This window comes from Leuresthes tenuis, unplaced genomic scaffold (assembly GCF_036924035.1).
Source record: "Leuresthes tenuis unplaced genomic scaffold, fLeuTen1.0.hap1 SCAF_18, whole genome shotgun sequence".
In the NCBI taxonomy this organism is placed as follows: Eukaryota; Metazoa; Chordata; class Actinopteri; order Atheriniformes; family Atherinopsidae; genus Leuresthes; species Leuresthes tenuis.
The window spans coordinates 16,972,130-16,994,768 of record NW_027325372.1 but is presented as its reverse complement, the minus strand read 5'-3'; the positions used below and the strand labels follow the sequence as shown (position 1 = coordinate 16,994,768).

At 42.2% G+C, this 22,639-nt stretch overlaps 1 protein-coding gene across 1 annotated transcript; it reads left to right on the top strand.

Moving 5' to 3' along the window:
* Positions 1 to 15: 15 nt before the first annotated feature.
* Positions 16 to 22,511, top strand: hibadha (3-hydroxyisobutyrate dehydrogenase a). The gene is made up of 8 exons (XM_072370375.1): positions 16 to 123; positions 1,309 to 1,469; positions 1,631 to 1,740; positions 2,431 to 2,552; positions 14,651 to 14,784; positions 15,148 to 15,224; positions 19,861 to 20,017; positions 21,047 to 22,511. Exons 1-8 carry the CDS (start codon positions 54 to 56, stop codon positions 21,203 to 21,205), a joined length of 990 nt encoding a protein of 329 aa, XP_072226476.1. The 5' UTR covers positions 16 to 53; the 3' UTR covers positions 21,206 to 22,511.
* Positions 22,512 to 22,639: the final 128 nt, after the last annotated feature.

Below are 22,639 nucleotides of genomic sequence, written 5' to 3'. Positions count from 1 at the left end.
GCTTTCCTGGTTTGACAGCTGTCACCGTACGCCGAGGTCAAAGGGAGAAAAGCATGGCTGCGTTGTTTAGAGGGTCTCGAAATATATGGTTAAGGTGGAATAAGCATGTCGACTTTGCCTTTGGTAACGTATCCGTTCCTGCTGTAGTTTTCCTTGTGCTACTTTTCTCCGTATACGAATGTGTATTTTTTTATACAAATACTAGCGGAATATTCCATACTCCAGTTTGCTAGCTAGCCTGTTAGCCCTCAGAAGAAAGTGTGAATAGTTGCTGCCCATGTTTGTAAAATGTTGCAGTCCGGACAGTATGTCCCTGAGTTCCCTCTAAGAGCACGAGCAACAACAGCTAATTTGAACTGATAGCTCCCTTTATAGGGCTCTGCAGGACTGAACATTATCTCTTTTTGGTGGGTCATTATATTAGTGGTATTGGCCATCACTACATATAACCACTGATTAGCTCTGGATTGCTTTACTGCCACAAAACCATGGGCTCTCCACCGATAAGTTGAAAGCATTGAAGATATAGCTATGTTTTTCCTGAGTCATCAGCAATGACTATTAATGTGAAATGAAAGATCCCAGACGATTGAAAAATACCATTTAGCTCTTTTTCTTTCTGAATCATGATGTGAATCAGACAAGTGTGTGTGTATATATATATATATATATATATATATATATATATATATGTGTGTGTGTGTGTGTGTGTGCCCCTCATAGTGTTAGGCAAGGTAATCTCGAAAGACACAACAGTTTAATTATTATTTTTTAATTATCTGTTCTGCGATGTAATTAGAACTTCGTAGAGGTCCATTTCAGGCCTGTTGAGAATATTGTAATATTCATTAAAGTGATAGCGTGAGGGTATCATCTGATTAGGTTTGCAGCGTTGTCTTATTTTTGCTAAGCTCTCTATTTGGGCATCTTTATCCTGGCTTAATCCTATTGTTGTAGTCTGATTGGTTCACTTCCAGTTTCCACTCAGTTTAGGATAGCTTAGCCTGCTGGTCTTTGTTCTGATCCAGAGATGTTTTATAGCCCAACCAGACTTCCTAAAAGTCTGATGTAAGTTGCATCGCTAAGTTATAACATCAGAGACTTACTGTGTTAATATTTCTAATTACTGCAAATGATTACAATTCCTGAATGTTTTTTTGCAAACTAGATGAGAAGTAATCTTGCCTTCATTGTTTTGACCAGATAAGCCCTCGGGGGTATGACATGAAGTGTGACTGTGCCACTCCTGGCTTGAGCTTTTTTTTTTATTTCTTCAAGTTTTTAATATTTGTTCATTTCCCACATCAGTGTCAACACGATCGATGGCCTCAAAGACGCCAGTGGGGTTTATTGGTCTGGGAAACATGGGCACTCCCATGGCCAGAAACCTGTTAAGAAACGGTTATCCTGTTATCGCCACTGATGTCTTCCCAGAGTCTTGCAAAGAGCTGCTGGACATCGGTGCCCAGGTGAGATGCTGCTGGGAACATATTAAATGTCCATGTTTAAACCCACAACATGTTGTCTCTAAAACTCCCTGCAATTCTCTGAGCATTTTTGTGTTGTTTTTGTTGTTGTTGTGTTAGCTTATTTGTGTTAATGATGCGCTGTGATGATGACTGTTACTCAGGTAATGGACTCCCCTGCAGAGGTGGCGGAGAAAGCAGACCGCATCATCACAATGCTGCCCTCTAGTCCCAATGTAATCGAAGTCTACTTGGGCCCAAATGGCATCCTCAAGTAAGCAAATGTTAATATCTCAAGTCCCTTTCACACATGTCCTGGATTTTTTTGAGGTTTTGGAGAAGCAGCTTGTGAGAATGTAAATATCCATATCATTCGCTTTGGACTTTCCTTTTGAATGTTCCAAACAGCCCCCTTGTAAAAAAAAAAACTCTGGATTATCAGAAGGTGAGAGAGAATGTGAGTGCATCAGTAAATATTCCAAATTTGCTGCTGTGCCAGTGTGTTTATGTGTGTGCGTGCTGGTTAGTTTCTCTTTTCTGCCGACCTGTATACTGCTCTCTATTCTCTCCTTGCTACAGATAACAGGCAGTACTCATGTCAACACAATAAGGAGCCTCTTCTGCGATTCTCAACGTGTAAAGAAAATGGCAGTTTCCACACCCTAATTTCAGCTTCACCCACTGCGCTCCAAACAGTCGTTCCCCCACGCCTCTTCCCGTTCATTTCCAGCCTTAAGCTGCAAAGCTTATGTGTGAACAGCAACTGTGGAAAAAGTCCAGCCCAAATCATCTTCACTTCCCTCTGAAAATATCTGGTGTTCATATGTGAAAATGGTTGCAGTGACTCAGACTCATGTGATGTTTAATGCAACCCTACCCTACAAACTGCAAAGTGTATAAACAGAAAGACTTATTCTATGCACTGTACATGTGTTGTTCACATTTTCTATCTGCCCCGGTTTAGAAAAGTGAAGAAGGGGACGCTTTTAATTGACTCCTCGACAATTGATCCTACCGTAGCTAAAGACATGGCCGTAGCGGCGGAGAAGATGGGTGCTGTGTTCATGGATGCTCCAGTTTCAGGAGGTAAGGCGTTATGGCTTTGTCTTTGTCTTGAAGCTGTTCACCTCTGGAGAATCTGTCCCTGCACGTTTGCATTGGTCATTATTTATTTTTCTACATTTGGGTCTCCAAGTAAATTTGGAACAACGTAGGAAATCTTAAAGCAGAAAATAATCATTGTCTCTTGAGGGTGAAATTCATGCTTGAGGTCTTCAGCCCCACAGGAATTTAGGGCCTTTAATTTTATTTTTTTTATTTTTATTTTGGTACTTTCCATTTGATATGCACCAAATATTTTTAATCTGTGACGAGTCTGGAATGCATGCAGTCTACTTTTACACACAAACGGTTGCTTTTGTAGTACATGCATCCCCTGCATGAAAGGTACTATCTCCAGTAGGGGTCCTTAGGCGAGACCCCCTTACCCTGTCTGCCTACCTGTAAGTCGCTGTGGATAAAAGCGTCTGCTGAATGCATAAACATCAACATAAACATAAACATGAACATGCAGGATGTGGTTTGGCAATATTCTGCTGAAAAAAACAGAAACATTTTCTGTGAAATGCATTGCAAATGGCAGAATATTTTACTGCATACAATACCTTCCAAAAGTATGAATATACCCAAAAAGGTTTTGCAGCACATTTGTGGTTTATGAAACACAAACAAAAAGGGAAAAAAACAACAACTAATCTTTACATCAACAATGCAAGCCACATTTTTCAAGGTTACTCACAGCATTTTCTCCCCTTGCAGTTTGATTTGATTGCTTGCATGTTTCAAACCCTTCCATCAAGTGCACCTTCCTTTTCTTTCTTCTCCAAGTATTGCTTGAAGTCCTTGAGGTGTGTGCTTGTCGCCATTGTCTTGTTGCACGACAAAGGTGGCACCGGTCAAATCCCGTCCGAATGGCATAGATTTCCACGTTAGCTGAGCATATATCGTTGATCTTGTAAAGATCACCAGTTTTGTCTGCAGCAAAGCTCCCCAAACCTTGACTGAGCTTCCTCTGAGCTTCACTATGGTGGTTGTGCACTGGGGAATCATGCTTTCATCTGTGTGGCATATTCAAATGTAAAGATTGATGGTTTTAACCAACTGTCTCAAATCTTTGACTGATCTGTCCACAAAGGCTTTGTTCTATTCATCCTCGGTCCAATATAGATGGTCATTGTCTCCCCTCAGTCTCTTCCTCTTGTTCTCTTTCTTAGTTAATGCCATGCAGGTGTGCTATCTCAGGCACTTCAGTTGGTATGAGTCATCAAGCTTAGCTGATAGTTGGGAAACTTTTAAGCATCTGTCCACAGACGACACACAGAGAAGCTTGTGTTGAAAGCACAGAGTGCCTTTTCTTCACTGCAATCACTGATCATTTGAGTTTTTAGCAACTGCCCTGAAGATTTATCTTTCTTAATAAAACAAATTGTCCTTTTCCTTGGGAAGTTCCTTCTTTTTGTGTTTTCTTTCTGTTTTGACCGAAGCTTTTGCAGAATGGCAGAACATTAGAACAGCATTATCGGACCCTGTTGAGGGTCTTAAATCACTGTCTGAGTGACTAAAAGCAATAATTATTAGATTTTAAGAAAAAGTTGGTTGTTTTACCATTCTGTCGCACTGTTACATTTCAATAAAAATGACTTGCACATAAGCTTTGCTGCAAAGCTTAGAATTTTTCAGGTGTATTTATATTTTTGGAAGGTACTGCATGTTCCAAAACTTATATGCATTATTCAGAATGAATGGGACCTCCTTGTGTGTGTAGGTTGTCGGTGCCACGTGCGCTAATGCCCACCTGAACCATAACAGAGGCTGGCTTTTGGACTGTGTGTTGACAGCAAGTTGAATGTTCACCCTCCTCTTCAGTGCAAAAATGTGTTGCACATAAATGCAGCAATTAACTCAAAGTTTTGATCTTCGTCTGATCAGTTGCTCACAATTTGCCTGAGTCCACTTTGAATAAGCTTGAGACATGAAAAGGCAGTGAAGCCTCCGAGTCTGCGGTTCTAAACGAGCGAAAAAAAATAATGCAATCTGTCAGTTTCAGCATTTTCAGCTCTTCAGGTGATTTTGCACTTGCAAGCTAAAGTTATTGAACCCTTTCTTGATTTTTTTTAATAGCGCTGTCACTGATCAGACAATAAATGAAGAAAATGGGAAGTTAATGGTTGTGGTATCAGAATCAAAGGAAGAATTTGACAGCTAGTTTGTTCATTTGGGAAGAGAGACTGTAGCGTGTTACGCCTGTGACCCTTCAGCCTAGGACCTGAACTGCCTTACACTCTCTTTGTATATCTAAACTATAGGACCTTTTGGGTTAGTGCTCGGACATGGGTTGTAATTACTGAGCGGGCCAGCCACTGGGTGCCCTCGTGAGGTTTTTATTGCTGCTTTTGACCAGGGGTCTTAAAGGCAAGGTTAAGGTTTTAAGTCCTCATTATGTTGGTGCTGTCTACTCGTGACGGCTTCTTGACAGAGCACAGGATCACCAGTCGTCCTTAATGGGCTGAGCTGCAGTGGAGAATCCCGTGTCAGGGCTTTTCATGCTGATGGAGCCGTAATGGCGGGTATCCCATGTTAGTGCCTTTCATGTCAGATAAAGAGCCATAAAGAAGAGAGAAACTGCCCTCACATGGAGAGCAGGAGACAAGAGGAGGGAGATAAGACATGAAGGAGATACATCGCAGTAAAACTGTCCATCTCTCATCCTCCCTCTATCTTTCTCTTTTTCACACAAGCGCCCACGCTCAGTCCTTTTCATTTAAGAATGCAAGTTAAAGTTTTCTAATCACTTCTTTTTGTTTCTAATGATCACTGATTATGTCCATTATATGTTGCTTAATCTTTCATTCTTGCTCAGTGCACACTATTTCCTGCCCACTTCCATACAAACACAGACTTAGCCCATTTTGGCATGTTTACCTGCTGGCGTCTGCAGAGCAGACCAACTGCAGTGAGGGAGATCAGAGCTGTAAGCCTGTTACTCTCCCCTTACACATACACTGTTTACATACTACAGACAGTGCGCGGCTTTTTGTGTGTGCAGCCTTCTGTGAAGGTTCTTCCTCTTCAGTCTTTTAACTAAGCCACTTTTACTAGCCTGAGATGACCAATGATTTACCTGCTTCCTCTGGTCTCTGCAGGCACTCTTCTTTCACATGCACACATGCTGCACGCAGAGTCGAGCATATTCTTTTGCTTTGCAGAATATCTTCTGCCGAAAAGTGGTACCAGCCCGGCAATTTGTGGGGGAGAGTTCAGTTTAAGTAATGTATGCCACAAAGATAGAACAAATTCCACTTTTTAAACACAAGGGTTCACTGCCTTTTAACATTATTGTTTAAAAGAAAAAGACTTCTTCATTCAACCTACTTTGTGACAGCAAAGAAAAGCTTTTTGAGTCACCCTGATAAGCTAAATGTGTGATGAAAAAGCTTTCCTGTGTGACCGCTCTGTGGAAAATTTCTAAGTACTTTGTCCTCCCCCCCCAAGCCCTGCCTTCCTCATCTTTGGGTGGGATGTGAGGTTACATGTCGTACTCTAACCAGGAGATGGCACCCTACCCAAACAGGGTACTGTCACAATCTTGAAGTTTGTGTGTGTGCGCGTGCAAGAAGCATGGAAGTACAGATGAGATCAGTTCAGCTCAGCTCAGCTCAGCTCATGACAAATGACAAATTTATTGCAATTAGTTCTCATATTAAAAGAAACCGAATTTAAAATAAAGAAAGGTTAAACTATGACACGTGAGTGGATCAAATGCACATGTCATTATGTTACGCATGTTTGATTAATGTACTGTATAGTGTCTCTGATATACTTAGGGCAAATTTGGATCGAACTAGCTTGAGGGAAGACATTATCCTGTCAAAACTGATTTAGTTGTCTGGGGAAAGAAAAATGACAGACTTACTCTGATCTTCCACTTCCACACTCTTAAATTTTTTTGCAGTCGCAGCCTGTTCTTTTGTGGTTCCAGCATTTGTTTTTGTTGTTTAATGTACAATTTCTTTTGATATAAAATAAATCCCTTTGTGTGTCGTGTGAGGTGGCGTACTTGTTGTGTGCGTCACTCGAGGTTTGGCAGGCAACCGTGGGATCTGAATTGTAGAGTCATAACCCCCATTTTCTTTTTTCTTTTGGGATTAAAAAAAGAGGTTAAAAAAAATCACTTTCTTCTTCTTCTCATGGTGCTGGCTTCCATTCGTCCACATTGACCATTGTGTCTTGGCTTTAGCCACGCACTAGCCAGCTGTTTCCCAACACACACACACACACACACACACACATACATATCCATGCAGGGTTGTAATCTTTAAACATCCTACCTCAGCACTCTCACCAATTTCTCACATAGACATAGCTTCATTAACTTAGACACTGGTTCTTCAGGCATGCTAACATTTACTTGAGCACACACTCTTCTACCACTGTCTGGTGTCATTAAAAGCGTCCGCATGCAAAGCTGACCCACAACAAAACAAGCTCTGATGTCACAGACCCAGAGTGTTGGCACAACAACGGCAAAAATAGGAGGTCTGGCTAACAAGCTGCGGGGTCGTTAGCAGTAATTACCCAGAATGCCTGTGTTTGTGTCTGTGTGCCCATGGTGGGCTGCCGCATTGCTAACGCACGGTGGCTTTGAAAAGGCCCTAAAAAACCTTTCATTGTGTTTTTTCCCAGCGCTGAGAAAGATAGCTATCGGTGCAAATGAAAGCAAAAGGGAGTTTTGCTGCTGTGGGAGCATAAGCATTCAGGCTAATGTTGCTTGTTTGTGAGCTCTTATATTCCTGAGCTAACTACCTCTTTAGGCTGAGTCTCAACACCACTCTAATCATATCCATACCACATCAACTCAGCCTGGGTTTTGCAATGTATCATTTGCTGACAGTTTGAACGTCATCCTCCAGCCTGTAGGAGCTCGTTCGAGCCGAGGCTGGCACCAGTTGGTTTGTCAGTCAACACTGTGCCAGTCCACCGAATGATAAAGACTATTTCTCCCTCTCAGCCCACAAGACCTGGGGCTTCCACCACAAAAATTCATGGAAGAATGACACGCATTACTTTAATTTATCAGTTTGATTATTAAATCGTGGTTCTGAAAAATAATTACACGTTAGATCATTTTAGATGATGAGTATTTCTTTGATTTGATGTGATTTTGCTCAAAATGTCTGTTTTATCATTATACTTTGTCAAGAATAAAACTTGATTTTTGGTCACAGTATTTTGGCAAAGCGTTCCCAATTTATGGCCCTTCTTTTTCTCTGAGCTTTGAGCTGTATCAAATCGGCTGGTGGAGTGTTTTCTCTTGCTACTTATGTACTTTAGAATGAACTCACCACCCGTCTCGTTCCCCGAAGGCTGTGATGCAGGTAAACAAGCAGAGGAAAATGCTAGAGAGTGGACATCATTTAGAATTGTGTTGTCAGATGGTTTAATCCTGATTATTGTTCCGACAGCAGTTTAATGTACAGTATTTCCTTATCTGTGTTCTCTTAAAAACTCATTTCTCTTTTTCACATGGTTGCCATATCACCATACTTTCTATTCCAAGTGGGAACCATGTTTATTTGTCACTAGGACTATTACTAAAACCAGTCTCTTGTCACACTTTTTACGACTCTAAACAGGATCAACTGTCTACCTTTTAATAGGAAACAATTTCATGGTTATCAGATTCGTCAAATGACCAAAGATAGGTCTGATTGGTCAGTTTCCGCAGTTTTTTTTATAAGCTGAAGTACGTTCCCTTTTCTGCATTTATTTCTCAAACAGTTTGATAGATGTTATTTTTGCGTGACTTCTGTTTGTATTTTGGGGCAAAGTAAGACATGTAAAGATGCTACGTTGGGCTTAAAGAGATCAGCCTCCTTCGCATATGCCTTTTCAAGCTGGGACTGATATGCCTCTGTTGCACATCGTGTCATATGCGACAGAACAGAGGCGAAATCGGTCGTCCAAGTTCAAAGCTCTGAGAAAGAAAGGGAGGTAGTAACAGAGGCACACATCAAGACGGCACTGCAAAACTTGCTACTCTAACTAATGGTATTTCACTCAGCTGATTCGACAACGTTGGCATGTTGTGTGTAAGAACACAGTGATGTGGGGCTGAGCCGCCTCTGTTTTGCATGTGTGAGTTAAGGACTTTTGTTTTGGTTCTTATGTTAACAAATGAGAGCATCCACATCGGCTCGGTGAGACGCAGCTTGATCTGTGCTGCAGCTGTGAGGCACCCAGAAGTTTGGCGTGGTGCATAGTTTTCACGTGTGAATTAGGAGCAGGGAAGGAGTTTTCTGCACACTACTCATTAGAAACATTTGTTAGCTATCATATTGCCCTCATTAGCAATAATGAACCTTTCACTGTTGTTTCAGTGTTTAGGCAACAAGTCAGAGACATAAAAATTCAGCATACGTGTTATGATGAGGAATGATGATGATAAGGAATGATTTTCAGTTATATTCAAGCCCCAACAGAACGGTTGTTGGTGTGAATACAAACGTGTAGCTGGGATGCAGCAGTTCTGCAAACTACACATAATGCACAGGCCACGTTTCCAGTGTGAAGCGGGCGTAAGACTTGCCTCACTCCTTCGACCAATCTCGATCCTTTTTTTAAAAGCTACCACTAATACAGCTGTACTAGTTCCCACTTAATCCAGTCTGATAATTTAATTGTTTAAGAAGCTGACCCTTGGAGCCTGCTTGTTGTTTAGTTAACTTTAAACACCGAGCTCAGCAATGACGTTGGACATGCCGGGGGTGGTACTGTCGCAGTCTGTCACGGCTAACCAGAACGGGAGAGCGTCACTTGTCCAAAGACTAGATTAGCATAACAAGCCTCTCGTTGACAGGTTCTGGTGACAGAGAGGTGGAGTGTGGGGATAGTGGGAGGGAGGGTGTGCAGTGGTAAAGTGACCGGGGCCGGTAATGATGGAGGGGCAGTTGTATGGGGGCTCCTGCTTATGCTCCAGATGGAGGTAGACTCAGAGCAGCTGGGGGGCTGGTTCTTACAACTCTGCCCCAGTGTCATCTGCTGTCTGTGTGTGTGTGTGTGTGTGTGTGTATGTGTGAGCGGGCAAAGTCAGCTGGTGGATGAGTTATACAGAAACTGTCCATCAAACGTAGCCTCAAACTGCATGTCACTCGAATTAACATTGTGTGTGTGTGTGTGTGTGTGTGTGTGTGTGTGTGTGTGTGTGTGTGTGTGTGTGTGTGTGTGTGTGTGTGTGTGTGTGTGTGTGTGTGTGTGTGTGTGTGTGTGTGTGTGTGTGTGTGTGTGTGTGTGTGTGTGTGTGTGTGTGTGTGTGTGTGTGTGTGTGTGTGTGTGTGTGTGTGTGTGTGTGTGTGTGTGTGTGAGTGTGTGCGTGTGTGTGTGTGTGTGTGTGTGTGTGTGAGTGTACGTGTGTGTGTGTGAGTGTACGTGTGTGTGTGTGAGTGTACGTGTGTGTGTGTGTCTTCCCCCTGCCCTCTAACAGCCTAATTGGGGATCATTGTTAACTTGCTTTATCCTAGATGAGTCTCATTGGAGCAGGGATAGGATTGATCGTGGCTTTTTCCCACTCCCTCCATTTTCTGTCACTTACCATTGACCAGCCGCTCCCCGATGGAACACAGCAGTTACTGATGATGATGATGCTGATGATGATAATAATAATGTTAATGATGAGAGCTGACCCAGTGGTCAATAGATCGCAAACTCCTAATGCAGTAGTAACAGTTTTATATTTAAGAAGCTACAGTGTGTTTGCACCGAAAATGGTCTTCCTATTCCTTCTTCCCTTTTCTTTTCTCCAAAAACCCAAACTTTCGTCAGTCGCCTACTCGCACAAGGTTCTCATGGAGCATTTGTGTGCTGAAGTTGGTTCTCATGGCCCAGCGCTTGTTAAGTGCAGCCGATAAAGAGTCTGTTTTTAACACAACAGTGAAGCATTAGTAAAGTTGGCAGAAAAACTGTTGAAAGTGCTGATTTTTGTGTGAGCGATTTTGGTTAGCGCGCACCCATGTCCCGTTTCACTTATTTACTCGATATCCGCTGTGCTTTTTACGGGGCCTGTTTTGGGTTTTAATTTGTTTGAGAAAAAGATCTGCCCTTGGGTGTAATTATAATGGTGGACCACATGAGGCTGCGTTGTTGGCCTGTAAACATTCTACCCCCATTGGCTTACGCTCCAAACAGTCGACTCCCATTGACTCAAGGCTGTTATTCTTTTCACTTACAATTAGAGATGACTACAGCAACTCAAGACATCCTTATATGAACATATAGTTAAAAAGTAAGCAGCAAACAGCATAGTATATTGCCAAGGGTAGAGTTGTTTTCACCAAGTACTTTTGGATCTTATGTATCCAAAATCTCTCTCAGTATTTTTACACTTAGAGCAGGGACATTATCATTTGATTAAATTCGTTTTTTTGTTGAGCTAATTATGTTGTAAAGTGTTGCTTTGCTAATAGTTTTCCATCTAATCTCTTGACTGAAAAGCAGGGTGATGGAATGGTATCAAATGCGTCATTCATTACCAAGAAATAGAAACATCCCCCCATGTGTGTGTAGCCTCATATCCACAAATCTAGTTTAATTTAGACCTACCACCAATAAAAAGTGGCTTATGTTTTACATGCGGCTTGTAACTCCAAAACACACCCTCAGAAGCTCCAACTGACGTCTTACTGGCGGCCAGCTCTGGGATGTACACCTGTCAGTGTTACACACTCGCAGATGCTGCATGCACATGTGCACACATATTCTTGCTTTGTACACGCACCACTTCAGAGAGGGCTGAGTTTTAAAAGGTTATACGGCTGTCATGAATTGCTTTGGTTGATTTGTCTGTGTGTAATGAAAGCAGTGCTAATGAACTTAGTATTCACTACAAACGGACCAAACCAGAGTTGTTTTTCTGATGTTCCTTTGCCTTTCACACAAGCAATTTCACACTCTTATGTTCATGGATGATGACGTGGTTGAAACCTGATGAGAGGCATCTATCCTTATAGTACTCAACCGCTTGCTTGTTAACTTGAATTTTGTTGCTCGGGGAGTTCAGTAGTGGAAGATGTCTCTCCTCTATGTGAGGCTAACTTACTTGGGCTGCCCGCATCTTTACAGAGCATACAGTTTGACACACAAATACATCATATTATTAGTAGATTAGCAATCTTCAGTGCGGTTTGAGAATATTTGAGTTGTTTGGGGAGTGAGGAGGTTTACTCCCACTTCTCAGTCGACCAGGTTTTCCCCAGGATTTAGACAAGAGAAAGTGACTGAATAAAGCGGTTTTTACCCAGGGAATCTAATTCCCAAGGAGGGTTTCCTTTTTTTCAATTCTCAGTCATTCTGACATACTTGAAAGTGGGGACAGTAGTCGGTGCTCTGCCATCATTATGCTCACTTTTTGTATTTTTTATGTATTTATTATAGTTTACATAACTTTCTCCTGTGGATGTCCTCTTGTTTTCCCTCTTCTACCCTTTCGTCTCCATGTCTCTGCCCTGAATCTTGTATTATGGATGCCTCCCCCCAAACCCCACACACATACACACACCTTGTCTCCTCCCCCTAGGGGGCGATGTGTAGTTGTGCAGTGCTAACGATCCAGGACTGTCACTCCCGCTGGGATGGATGAGCCGGCATACCCGGCATTCAAGAAGCCTCATTAGGATTCCTCTTTAATCCGTCTCTGACAGGACCGGCCCGTGAACGGGTCGCCCCCTCATACACGCACGACTCGGTGAAGGTGCATGAACCACACAAACACCAGTGGAAAATCACGCGTCAGAAATACACTTCAGTCCATGCACAATGAGCAGACACGCCGGTACCATCAAGATGCCTACACACACACGTCCAAGCACACTCGCACACTGCTATGCTAATGATGTCTTATTCTTCCACCTACAAGGATCTTCCATCATCCTGGTGTCACTCCTTATAGAAATCCACTACAGATCATAAGAGCTTATTATGGGTGATTAGTTAATTTGAGGGAGGGATGTTGGGAGGTAGAAAGAGAAAGATCGTTTTCCTTCTTTGCTCTCTCTCTCTCTCCCTCTCCTTCTTTCTCTCTTTAGCCAGATATATCGATCACCGCGTCAACTCCTGTTATCAATAATCTCCTCTCTGGTCGACTGCAAACAGTGATCTCCACTAATGAACCTGCAAAGTTGTCACACCACTGCGTGTGTGTGTTTAGGCATATGTGTTTGCATTTGTGTGGCTCATCCTACAGCATAAACACTGGGAAATGAAGTGGAAAAGAGAGAGAGAACTGGCACTATAAGTCAAAGTTTCACAACAGTCTGTAATGGCACTTGGTGAATTTCTCTCCTTTTCTTTAAAAATGATAGTTTCAAAGGAAGTGCATATTCATTTAAACTGGACTTGATTGTAAAAAGTGACATAGAATATCAATGGAAGAAATGTATAGCTCATGTCTGTGGACCATATGTGTGTATGATTGGTATCCATGGTGTTCTTATGTTGAGTGCATGTTAGCCTTGGCCCATAGGCAGCTGCCGCAGCGTGGGCTTTGGGCTTCATTATGTGGCCCTAATGACCTGCTGACAGCTCATCACTGACAAACACACACAGAAACACACCGTGGCATCATCACACACTTGACAACAGCACAGCCAATTAAATAAGGGGGAGGGGGAAAGATGTATATTCATGTTTATGGCCCATAGAAATATACAGTAAGTATTTCCTCTCCTCTCCTCCACAGTGAAACCTGATAATGTGATTTCAGCTGTTTTGTTTCTAGTAATACCCTTTTAATTATTAACACTGACATTATTAGGTTTTCACTAGTTAGGAGCCTTTCATTAGAGCTTGATGGCACCCTAAAGAGAGATTAGGAGTTCATCTCCTTTCTCCGCTACTTTCTCAGAAGCTGCGCTCTTTTATCACCGTCAGGCAAACTGGAAGCAGACTTTTGAAATGATGATCACAAAAACATTATAGGATCTATTACTCGTGGCTTTAACCGTTTAGAAAGCTAGAGATGAGTAAAGAAAGACTATGAAACATTAAGTAACGTCCATTTGGCCATTTACAAGAGAAAAAGAAGGAGAGATTATTTTCAGTCCGAAACATTGTCATTCTGCCTGAGAAGCAGACAGCTTATCAGTCAGTGCCAGTTAGATGTTTGCTACATCTGAGCTTATTTGGACAAGCTTTTTACACATAGCGTGGCAAAAACGGCCTCCTCTGGGCTTAAAAGCCTTTTCATTTTTTTTTTGTTTCTCTTTGACTCAATCTATGTTTGTTAAAGTGCTCTTTCTCTCTTATGCCAGAACATTTAGCTTCTTAACACATTTTCAAATGGCCGTTGAGTGGATTCGTTTAGTTTTTCTTTCTCTTTTGTGTGTGCTCATATTTATATTTATCCCACTGCTCATTGTGTGTCACAGGTGCATGGCCAAACATAGAAGCATTTAGGGGACACTTCCATTACATAAGAGCTTTAGGCCAGCTGGCTAAAGTCCTCTATGAAAAGGGGTTATCTCTGCATTAAGGACCCTGTAGAGAGGTTGGGATGGGGAGTGGGGGGTATGTTACCTCCTACAACATGGCACGCTCCTTAAGCCATCGGGCATGGGGAGGAACGCCTAATTGAACATGATAAAGTGTAAAGTTAATTACCCCTCACGCCTGTCACTGATACCCCCATGAGGGAAGCTAGCCTCAGCCACAGCTGTTGGTGTGTACGTGGGTTTGTGTGTCTGCGTGAATGTGAAAGAGCAGAGGTGACGAGACAAAAGGCAAGGGTTCCCACGAGGGTTGTGCAGTGGATCATGGCAACAATCGGCTTTTAAAGATACCTCTGTCCCTCTGGTGCACCACTACTTAACACGTTTTTCCCACTGTGAGCGTCGTGTTACACGTGCACTCACAGAACAGTACACAGCTCACTTTTGAGATACAGTTGCACAGAAATGAAACTGTCAAGCGTTTGAAATATGATGTCAATTGTGCAGCAAATTCATATATTTTAGTTTGATTCAATTTGCATGTTTGACTTGGGCTGCCTTGCAGGCTTACGTTAGATTAAGTCAAATGAATGCATGATCAAGCTCAGCTCTAATAACCTCAATACTGTACATGTGATGTGTGTTTAGGTGTTGGGGCTGCCAACATGGCCAAGCTGACTTTCATGGTTGGTGGAGTAGAGGAGGAATACAATGCTGCACAGGAGCTGCTAACCTGCATGGGAGCCAATGTTGTTTACTGTGGACCGGTTGGCACCGGACAGGTGAAGCCAGATGCATGAACACTAAGACAAACCCACAGACAATATGGGCATGAAATGACATATTTCAGTTTCTTTGTTTCTGAAATGTTTTGCTATATTTTCTACATATAAGTGACAAGCTGAGATAAAACAATGATTTTATCCAATTTATCTGAACATGTCCAACTTAAAGGTTCTTCTAGTGTGTCGCTACATCAGTGTATCGTCACAAGTTTGTTATGAAGCCAAATCATCACACATTTCCCTGTCATATGTTCTACATTTCTTAAAATTGTGCATTATATGTTGCTTTGCAAACCTCAATATACTGTATGCATAAGCAGTGCTTTTTCCTTCTTTCTCTCTCTGTTCACAACCCTCCAGGCTACTAAGATCTGTAACAATATGCTGCTAGCCATTGGAATGATTGGGACTGCTGAGACCATGAACCTTGGCATCAGGTACAGGAAGGAAAAGCTGTGCTAACCTTTTAGCTAACTGCTATTACAAAACCAAAACCAAGTGTCAATCTGTAGCCTCCATAGCATCATTTACATTGGAAAAGTTTATGTAAATCAAACAGGGGAATATTTGTGGGGACACTGACTCAAGGATGCCCATGGGTTGGCGATTAATAGTAGGCACAAATAACCTGTCCCATGTAAAGGTTGGTGTGTATGAGAAAACCAAGGTTTCACTATATTAATGTTGGATTAATTTGTCTTTTGAAAATGTGCAAAGGAGTTTAATCTAAACGCATTCAGGGTTCACAGGAAATATGTCCTTTGAACTCAAATGGAGCACATTTTGAAACTGCCACCATTTAGCCACGCATTAATTCAGCCATGAAATTGCCCTTAGATATAGCCATCACTATAAAAAACAATTACTATATCAGTGAAAAGGCTGTAACTCTAATTTACTAGTTCAATACAGGTTTAGAAATGTGAGTTTGAGTAGTTTATGGAGGTATAAAGGGGTCAACCTCGGCCCAAGTCAGAGCCGCCTCTGTAAGACCAAGATAGATGAGGGGGTGGAGCCACAGAGTCTGATTTACATCTGCTGATTGAGCACTCTCTTGTATCCTGCCACAACCGTGCCTCTGAACACCAACTAGAAATCCCATTAGTCATCATGCTTCTTCTTCCTCGAGTTCTTTGGCTGGTGGCTAGGGATGATGGGATATGAAGTCTTAGGAATTTAACCACTACAGTCTCATAAGGGTCAGGGTCAGGAAAGTGGATTTTGAGTACAGATTGCCTGCAGTAAGTCTGTTGTCCCTCAGATGAATGATTTGTGCATTTATGTTCTACTCCATTTATGCATATCCCTTGTCAATAATAGTCTGTTTCCTCTGGTCACTGTTGCGCTATTATGTGTTTTTATGGGTTTTACAATTTGAAATTGTATGTGCATCCAGTTTTGTGCTTGCTTGAGTTCAAATGAATTGCTCTTTTCACAGTGCAGCTGTGTTAGTGCGGCTGATTTATCTATGCTGAGACAGAGGAAGAAAATTGGCATGAGCAGTTGCACATAAATCCCCTCACTAGGCCTCTGAAATATGGAAGCATTAAGGGAGCAACACAGATTTACACATTGCCACGCTGTCTCTGAAGCGTGCATGCACACACACAGATGCCGATTTACGTCCAGATATAATGAAAAGAGAGGTCTTGTACCAGTACAACAGCCCCACACAGTACATTGTGATTAAAATGTATTCCTATGGAAAAAAGGAATACTTAACTACTGCATCCACTCTCTTTGAATGTGAAGTATCATCATACTTTTGAAAAACTGACCCTTATGCAGTCTTAATGGTACGATAATACATGCACAGGGTGTGTGCGCGTGTCTGTGTGTGTGTGTGTGTTCCCATGTTTCCCTCTCTTCTTACTCAACAATCTCTGGGGCTTTATTAGAGGGCTTGACAAAGTCTGTCATCATTTAGAGAGAATACATCCCCGCAAATCTCCCAAGCTGCATTGCGGCCCAGCCTCTTATGCAGAGAGGACGCTATCACAGGCGCTCGTGTACAGACACACACACACACACACACACACCAACACAGTCCAACACAAAGGAGACTGAGCGTTCACAGCCAATTTACAGGAAAACAGCAATAACATTTTATCATACTGGACTTGGGTCTGATAGAGCTGCCCTTTCTTCAAATATATATGTGTGTGTGTGTGTGTGTGTGTGTGCATGTGTAGCTGCACATGCTGACATACACACAAATCGTGCAAACTCACACACACTCACACACACACAGCGTTCTGTTCATGGAGCTAATTTGTTGATCTCAGATGGAAGCTCTGGCCGTCTCCAACAGAGCGTGACGCTCTTTTAGTGCAAGGAATGGCCACGCATGACAATTATGAACACACACACACACACACTCCCAAACCTACATTCACACCATGTCTTTAGCATCCGTATTTTTTTTTCCCCCCTTGCTTTTGGTCTTGTTTCTTCCCAATCCACTTTTGCTGTACATATGATTTTATTATCATTTTTAGTTCTTTAATCTCCTCTTTCTCTCATGTGCCTGTGCAATGATTTCTGTATCCAACCAACATTATCCAATCCAACCAAGTCGTTGAAAGAGGGCAATGTGACGCTGAGAGAGGAACAGCAGGGATTTTAATTATACAAATGAAGATGAAAAGTGAGGAAGAGGGAGACGACTGACCTGAAAGGGGATGTAACGCTTTTTTTTCGGCTCACCTTTGCACATCTGTATATCTCACCAATTCATGGATACAATCATGTGGTCATTGATATAAAAGTAGGTGTGAACACATGTGCTCTTTTCGTAATATCTATGTTGGGGGTGAGACAGTCAAATCAAATTGTCTAACAGCACCCAAACCTTTTGCCTGTCGGGTAGGAAAAGGTTTACCACAGCAAGCATGTCTCCTCCTCTCTCCGTAGCTCAAATGAATTGTGAGCATATGTTGCGACAAAGATTAAACGTGGCCGATGAACGTGCTTGCTGCCTCTATAAATGCGATAGTAAACGCTTCTGTGTGTATATGTGCTCATTAGCTCTTCAATGAAATAATAAATGGGGAACGGGTTTGGCTTCCTCCCTTGTGGCATCAAATGAGGACGAGAAGCTAATCATGATGAAGCAGACGGTTAATATCAGTGCTGCAAACGAGCTCTACCTGCTCGAGCTCCCGGCTCATAAACACATAAACGCCCTCTCCTCTTATTTTTTCATCTGCAGCTCCATCGCTCATATATTTATTTATTTATTTTTTTTTTTAGCAGCAGCATTGAACAGCAACACGTTTGTTTCACCATTCATGTCTGTTTATCCATGTCAATCTTGTTAAAGCGTGACATGTCCTCTTCTCCACGCAAATTACCGCAGGCGAGGAGCAACACCACTGCGTCAGCTAATAACCACAGCTGAGTGTGTGTGTGTGAGTGAAGGGAGCAAGAGGGGATCTTCATTGATTTATCGTTAACAGAGGACAACAGCTCCCCGTCAGCGTCTCTGGTCGCTATAACAAACGATCTGCGCGCTCGGACGCGCTTTATTGTAGCTCAGCCAGTAACCTTTTCAGCTGCTGACCCAGAACGCAGGGAGGGGCAGCCTGCTTGTGTTAATGTGCGTGTGTGTAGAGAGTTTAGAGGGGGTGGCGTTGGGTTTGTGCGCGATGTCAAACATATGTCCCCAAGAGTCGTCAGACAGGGAGGTGTCAGCATGGATGGCGAGGGGGGGAGGAAGAAAAGAGATGAAGCAGGATGGCGAGGCATGCATACAGACGTAAACAACAAAAAAAAAAGCCATCATGAGGGAGACTGCCGTTAATAAAAACTTGCATGCAGAGTCACTGATGCCGCATTTCCAAAGCTGTTTGTCAAAAAATTTACAGAGTCTGAGAGAACACATGAAGAGGAGATGAAGAGGAGTGAAAAAGACGAGGGAGAAACACTGAGAGAGTGTAAATGCAATCCTTATTCTTAATTAGTTAGTAGACAGCTAATAAAACTGTGCTAGTAATGGCAGAATGAAAGCCAGGTGCAGAAAAGGAGGGAGCGAGACTGCTGGCTTTAAGGACCCATGATGGTTTAATCGTCATATTGAGAGCAGAATAGAGTTACAGGCCTGTAAGTAACAATAAACTAAGGCAGCTAGGACTTGATGTGGTCAGCTTTACAGTGGCCTTTAAACCGTTAATATACAAAAGCTGCACTACACAGGCACATTGAATGCCCAACACAGGCACTGGGGTTACACCCTCCCTGCTGTAATGGTTGGCACTTGGTTTCACTCTTTGCTTCTGTCTGTCTGTGCTTCATCCCTTTGTCTGGTTTTCTCTCCGTTGCTTCTTCTCATAGCCTGGACATTTGTCCTCTTGCATATGAAAGTAGGTTGCCTCAAAATGGGGCAGCAGAGCTAAGAGTGTGCCTCTGAAATGTGACAGCGAGGTTTATGGCTCCCCTGTGCTGCTTAACCACTTCTCCTCCTCTACTTTCTTGAAAAAGGGATGATGAAGGATAGTTCTGGTGGTGAACATCAATACTGCATTAGCCAGCATTACAAAGCCTTCAGCCATTAACACTGAGGAATGGTCACAGCCGGGCTTAAGGTTCAGTGGGGGTCACTTGAATCAGCAGGCACCCCCCCCCACACACACACCCATCTTTTTTTCCACATAGCTTCTTTACACTCTTGAAAATGAACACCATAATCGATGCTCTTGCTCATCTCACTTCTGTCTGGCCTTTTTCCTCCTTTATCCACTTTCCTTTTCTATATTTGCTGTCTTTTTACTTCACCGCCTGGATGCTAAGTTCCTAAATGCCTAAAAATGAAAATGGATATCTAAATGGATATTTATCTGTTATAATCTTGTATTCGTTTGCCATGTTGCTTCCCCTTTCATGGAGAAATCATATATATATAATGTCATGTTTTTCTTGATGTTTTCTGGGCTTCCAATAGCTAACATCTTAAAAATGCTACTGTTACCAACAGAATGCCAAGCTTGTACTTCAAATATGATGAACACAATTTCACAGATCAGGGTCATTGATCCAAAGCAGTGGCTGACTTTTGTCTTTTCCTCGTTGTTGTAGATTGGGTTTGGACCCCAAACTTCTGGCAAAAATCCTCAACATGTCCTCAGGTCGTTGCTGGTCCAGCGACGCGTATAACCCTGTTCCTGGAGTAATGGACGGAGTCCCCTCTGCGAACAACTACCAGGGTGGCTTTGGAACCACACTAATGGCCAAGGTACAAGACCTGCTAACTTTGTGTGAAGTTTTGTTCTCATAATTTATCATCATCTTTTTCAGTTTTGTGTTAACTTCATAATCACCTCATGGGTGTTTTTTTTATTTTGTATTTAGCCTGTAAGAGCTCAGGATTCATTTGACCCTCCATTTTGTATGGAGCAGCAGCCCAGACACTGCATAGAGGAAGTTAATTTCTCTGGAATCTTTGTCTTTTTTTGGTTACTGCCTGCATTTCATGAAGTAAAAGCTGGAATGAACATCTGTGGGGTTATCCTCTGATTAACCTTTTAGCACAGCTCAGCTGAGCTCTCTCCTCCCAAGAGAAGTCCAGTATAACAACCACATCACTGAGGATTCTCTGCACCAATCCACCTGTAAATCTCCTGCGCTAGTCCTCCCCCACTAGTGAACTTGACCCCGAGATTCTTCTCGAACATGAAGCAGGAAGCCATTTTCTGGAAAAGAACAGTGCCTCAGACACAGAGGTTAAGCTCGCCATCCCAGCTGCTTTGGACTCAGCTGCAAACCGCCACATTGCAAGCTAGAGTTGGTTCAACAAACTCATACACAGCCAAGGTGTCAAAGGGGACATCTTCAGAAGGCTTGGTTTTATCCAACCGACATGTTAAAACACGAATATATTCAAAACAGCAACCAGTTCACGCATTGCAGTGAATACTTGCCCTCGTCCCTTGATGAATAAGTCACATTGATAACTATTCATAAAAACATCAGCCATTTGAATATGAAGTCATTGTTTTTGTTTGTATGACTTGATTTGCTTTGTTTCACTCTTTTTGTGTGAGTTGTACAGTCTCAATGCTCTAGAACATCAGGCAGTGTCTGCATTATTAAGTCAATTGAGTTCAAACTAATCTCACATGACTGAAATGAAAAGATAAAGATAAGATAAACACCAACTTTCCTGATTCTTTTTTTTTTAAAGAAGAAGTTGCACATTGGTCTGCCTTTCTACTCCCAAGCTTGACTTTGTTTCTCTTACTTCTCTCATGTCTCTGTTTGAAAGGATCTCGGTTTGGCCCAAAACACAGCCACCAACACAAAGACACCCATCCCTCTGGGTTCCCTTGCCCATCAGATCTTCCGAGTCATGTGCTCTCGCGGCTACGCTAACAAGGATTTTTCATCCGTCTTCCAGTTCCTGCGTGAGGAGGAAGGACAGTAAATGAAGGCGGTGTACAGCTGACTGTGCTGCTATCATACACAAATACACACATCGGAACCACACACCCCAGTGTCCCTTATCCCACTTTGCTCAGGAGAGACTGAGGCCTTGTGCTCAGGCACAGATCTGCAGTCCAATTAACATACTGTATGTTGACACTGACACATGTCCCCTTGCTGCATTAACTGAATTATATTTTCTAACCCTGTCCCTCCCTCTACGTGAAGGAATGCTAAAACTGACCTTAGATCAGTATCTGTGGAATGCAGCTGAAAAACCAGATAGAGTGGTAGGATGAGGTGTGGAAGGTTTACATGTAACAATGCAATTATGATATGCTTTTTCAGGATGGTTGATGAGTGATAATTGCATGGATGCTATAGATTAAGCATGTTTTTGTCAGATTTACACTATATGCCTGTTACCCAAATTACCTGAGTCTGAACATTTTCAGTGATAAGGACAGGGGGGGGAAAGGGATTCACATCATGGTGGGAATGTAATTGAGGAGCATGGAGGAGAGTGCAGAGGTTGTGTCATATTTCTGTTACCCATATTACCAAAACTGCCCACACTAAGTTTACTGATTTTGCTCCATTCGGTGTCTTTGGCAGGAAGGTGTTGTTATTTGGTCACATTTATTCCCTCCTGTTTGGGGACATCATTTGATTTGTTCATTTGGTTATTTAATAATTCATTTTAACTGCTTTTTTTTTTTATTGTTACCTTGTGAATACACTAAAGTCACAGTTGTCTGGGTTCTGAGGTACTCCACTTAAGCCATTACTTGCTGGGTTGGCCAGGTCTGCTCTACGATACTGTGAGATAAATATCTGGTTATTTTTGTACCGTGTGCATCGCAGTGCGATGCGCTGGGCTGTTTTGATATCGTTACATTTGAACTTACCTCTTTTCTCTACTGTCCACATCTGCTTATTGAGCCCCCTGAGTATTATTTTGTGACCAATACTGATTAAATTTTATACTATCAGCAACAAAACTTTCTCACTGTCTAGCACCTTCTTTGGTCCATGTTCTTCTCATATATTTTCCTCTCCACCCCTGTATGCATCTACTTCATCTATGTGAGGTGTCGGGGCGGAATGGATCCTCCCTACTCTGAATATGTACATAATTTACATTTCACGTTGTTGTGTGTAGCATTGAAAAGGAATCTGAATGGGCCGTCTTTTGTTTGTTTTTGTTTTTTTTAGAAAAATGCATTGATCGTGTCTACAGTCTGTCTTTGTTCTGTCAAACTGTTTCTCAGTCACACTGTAGCCTAAAATAAAAGATGTTCTGTGTATTTGGTTGGTTTTTTCTATACGATGGCTTTGTGTTTCACTGAAAATGCAGGACTTACCATTCATAAATACTAAAGTATCTCGGAAAAAAATTCTTTAAATTTTGACCAATTTGAACATTTTGATTGAA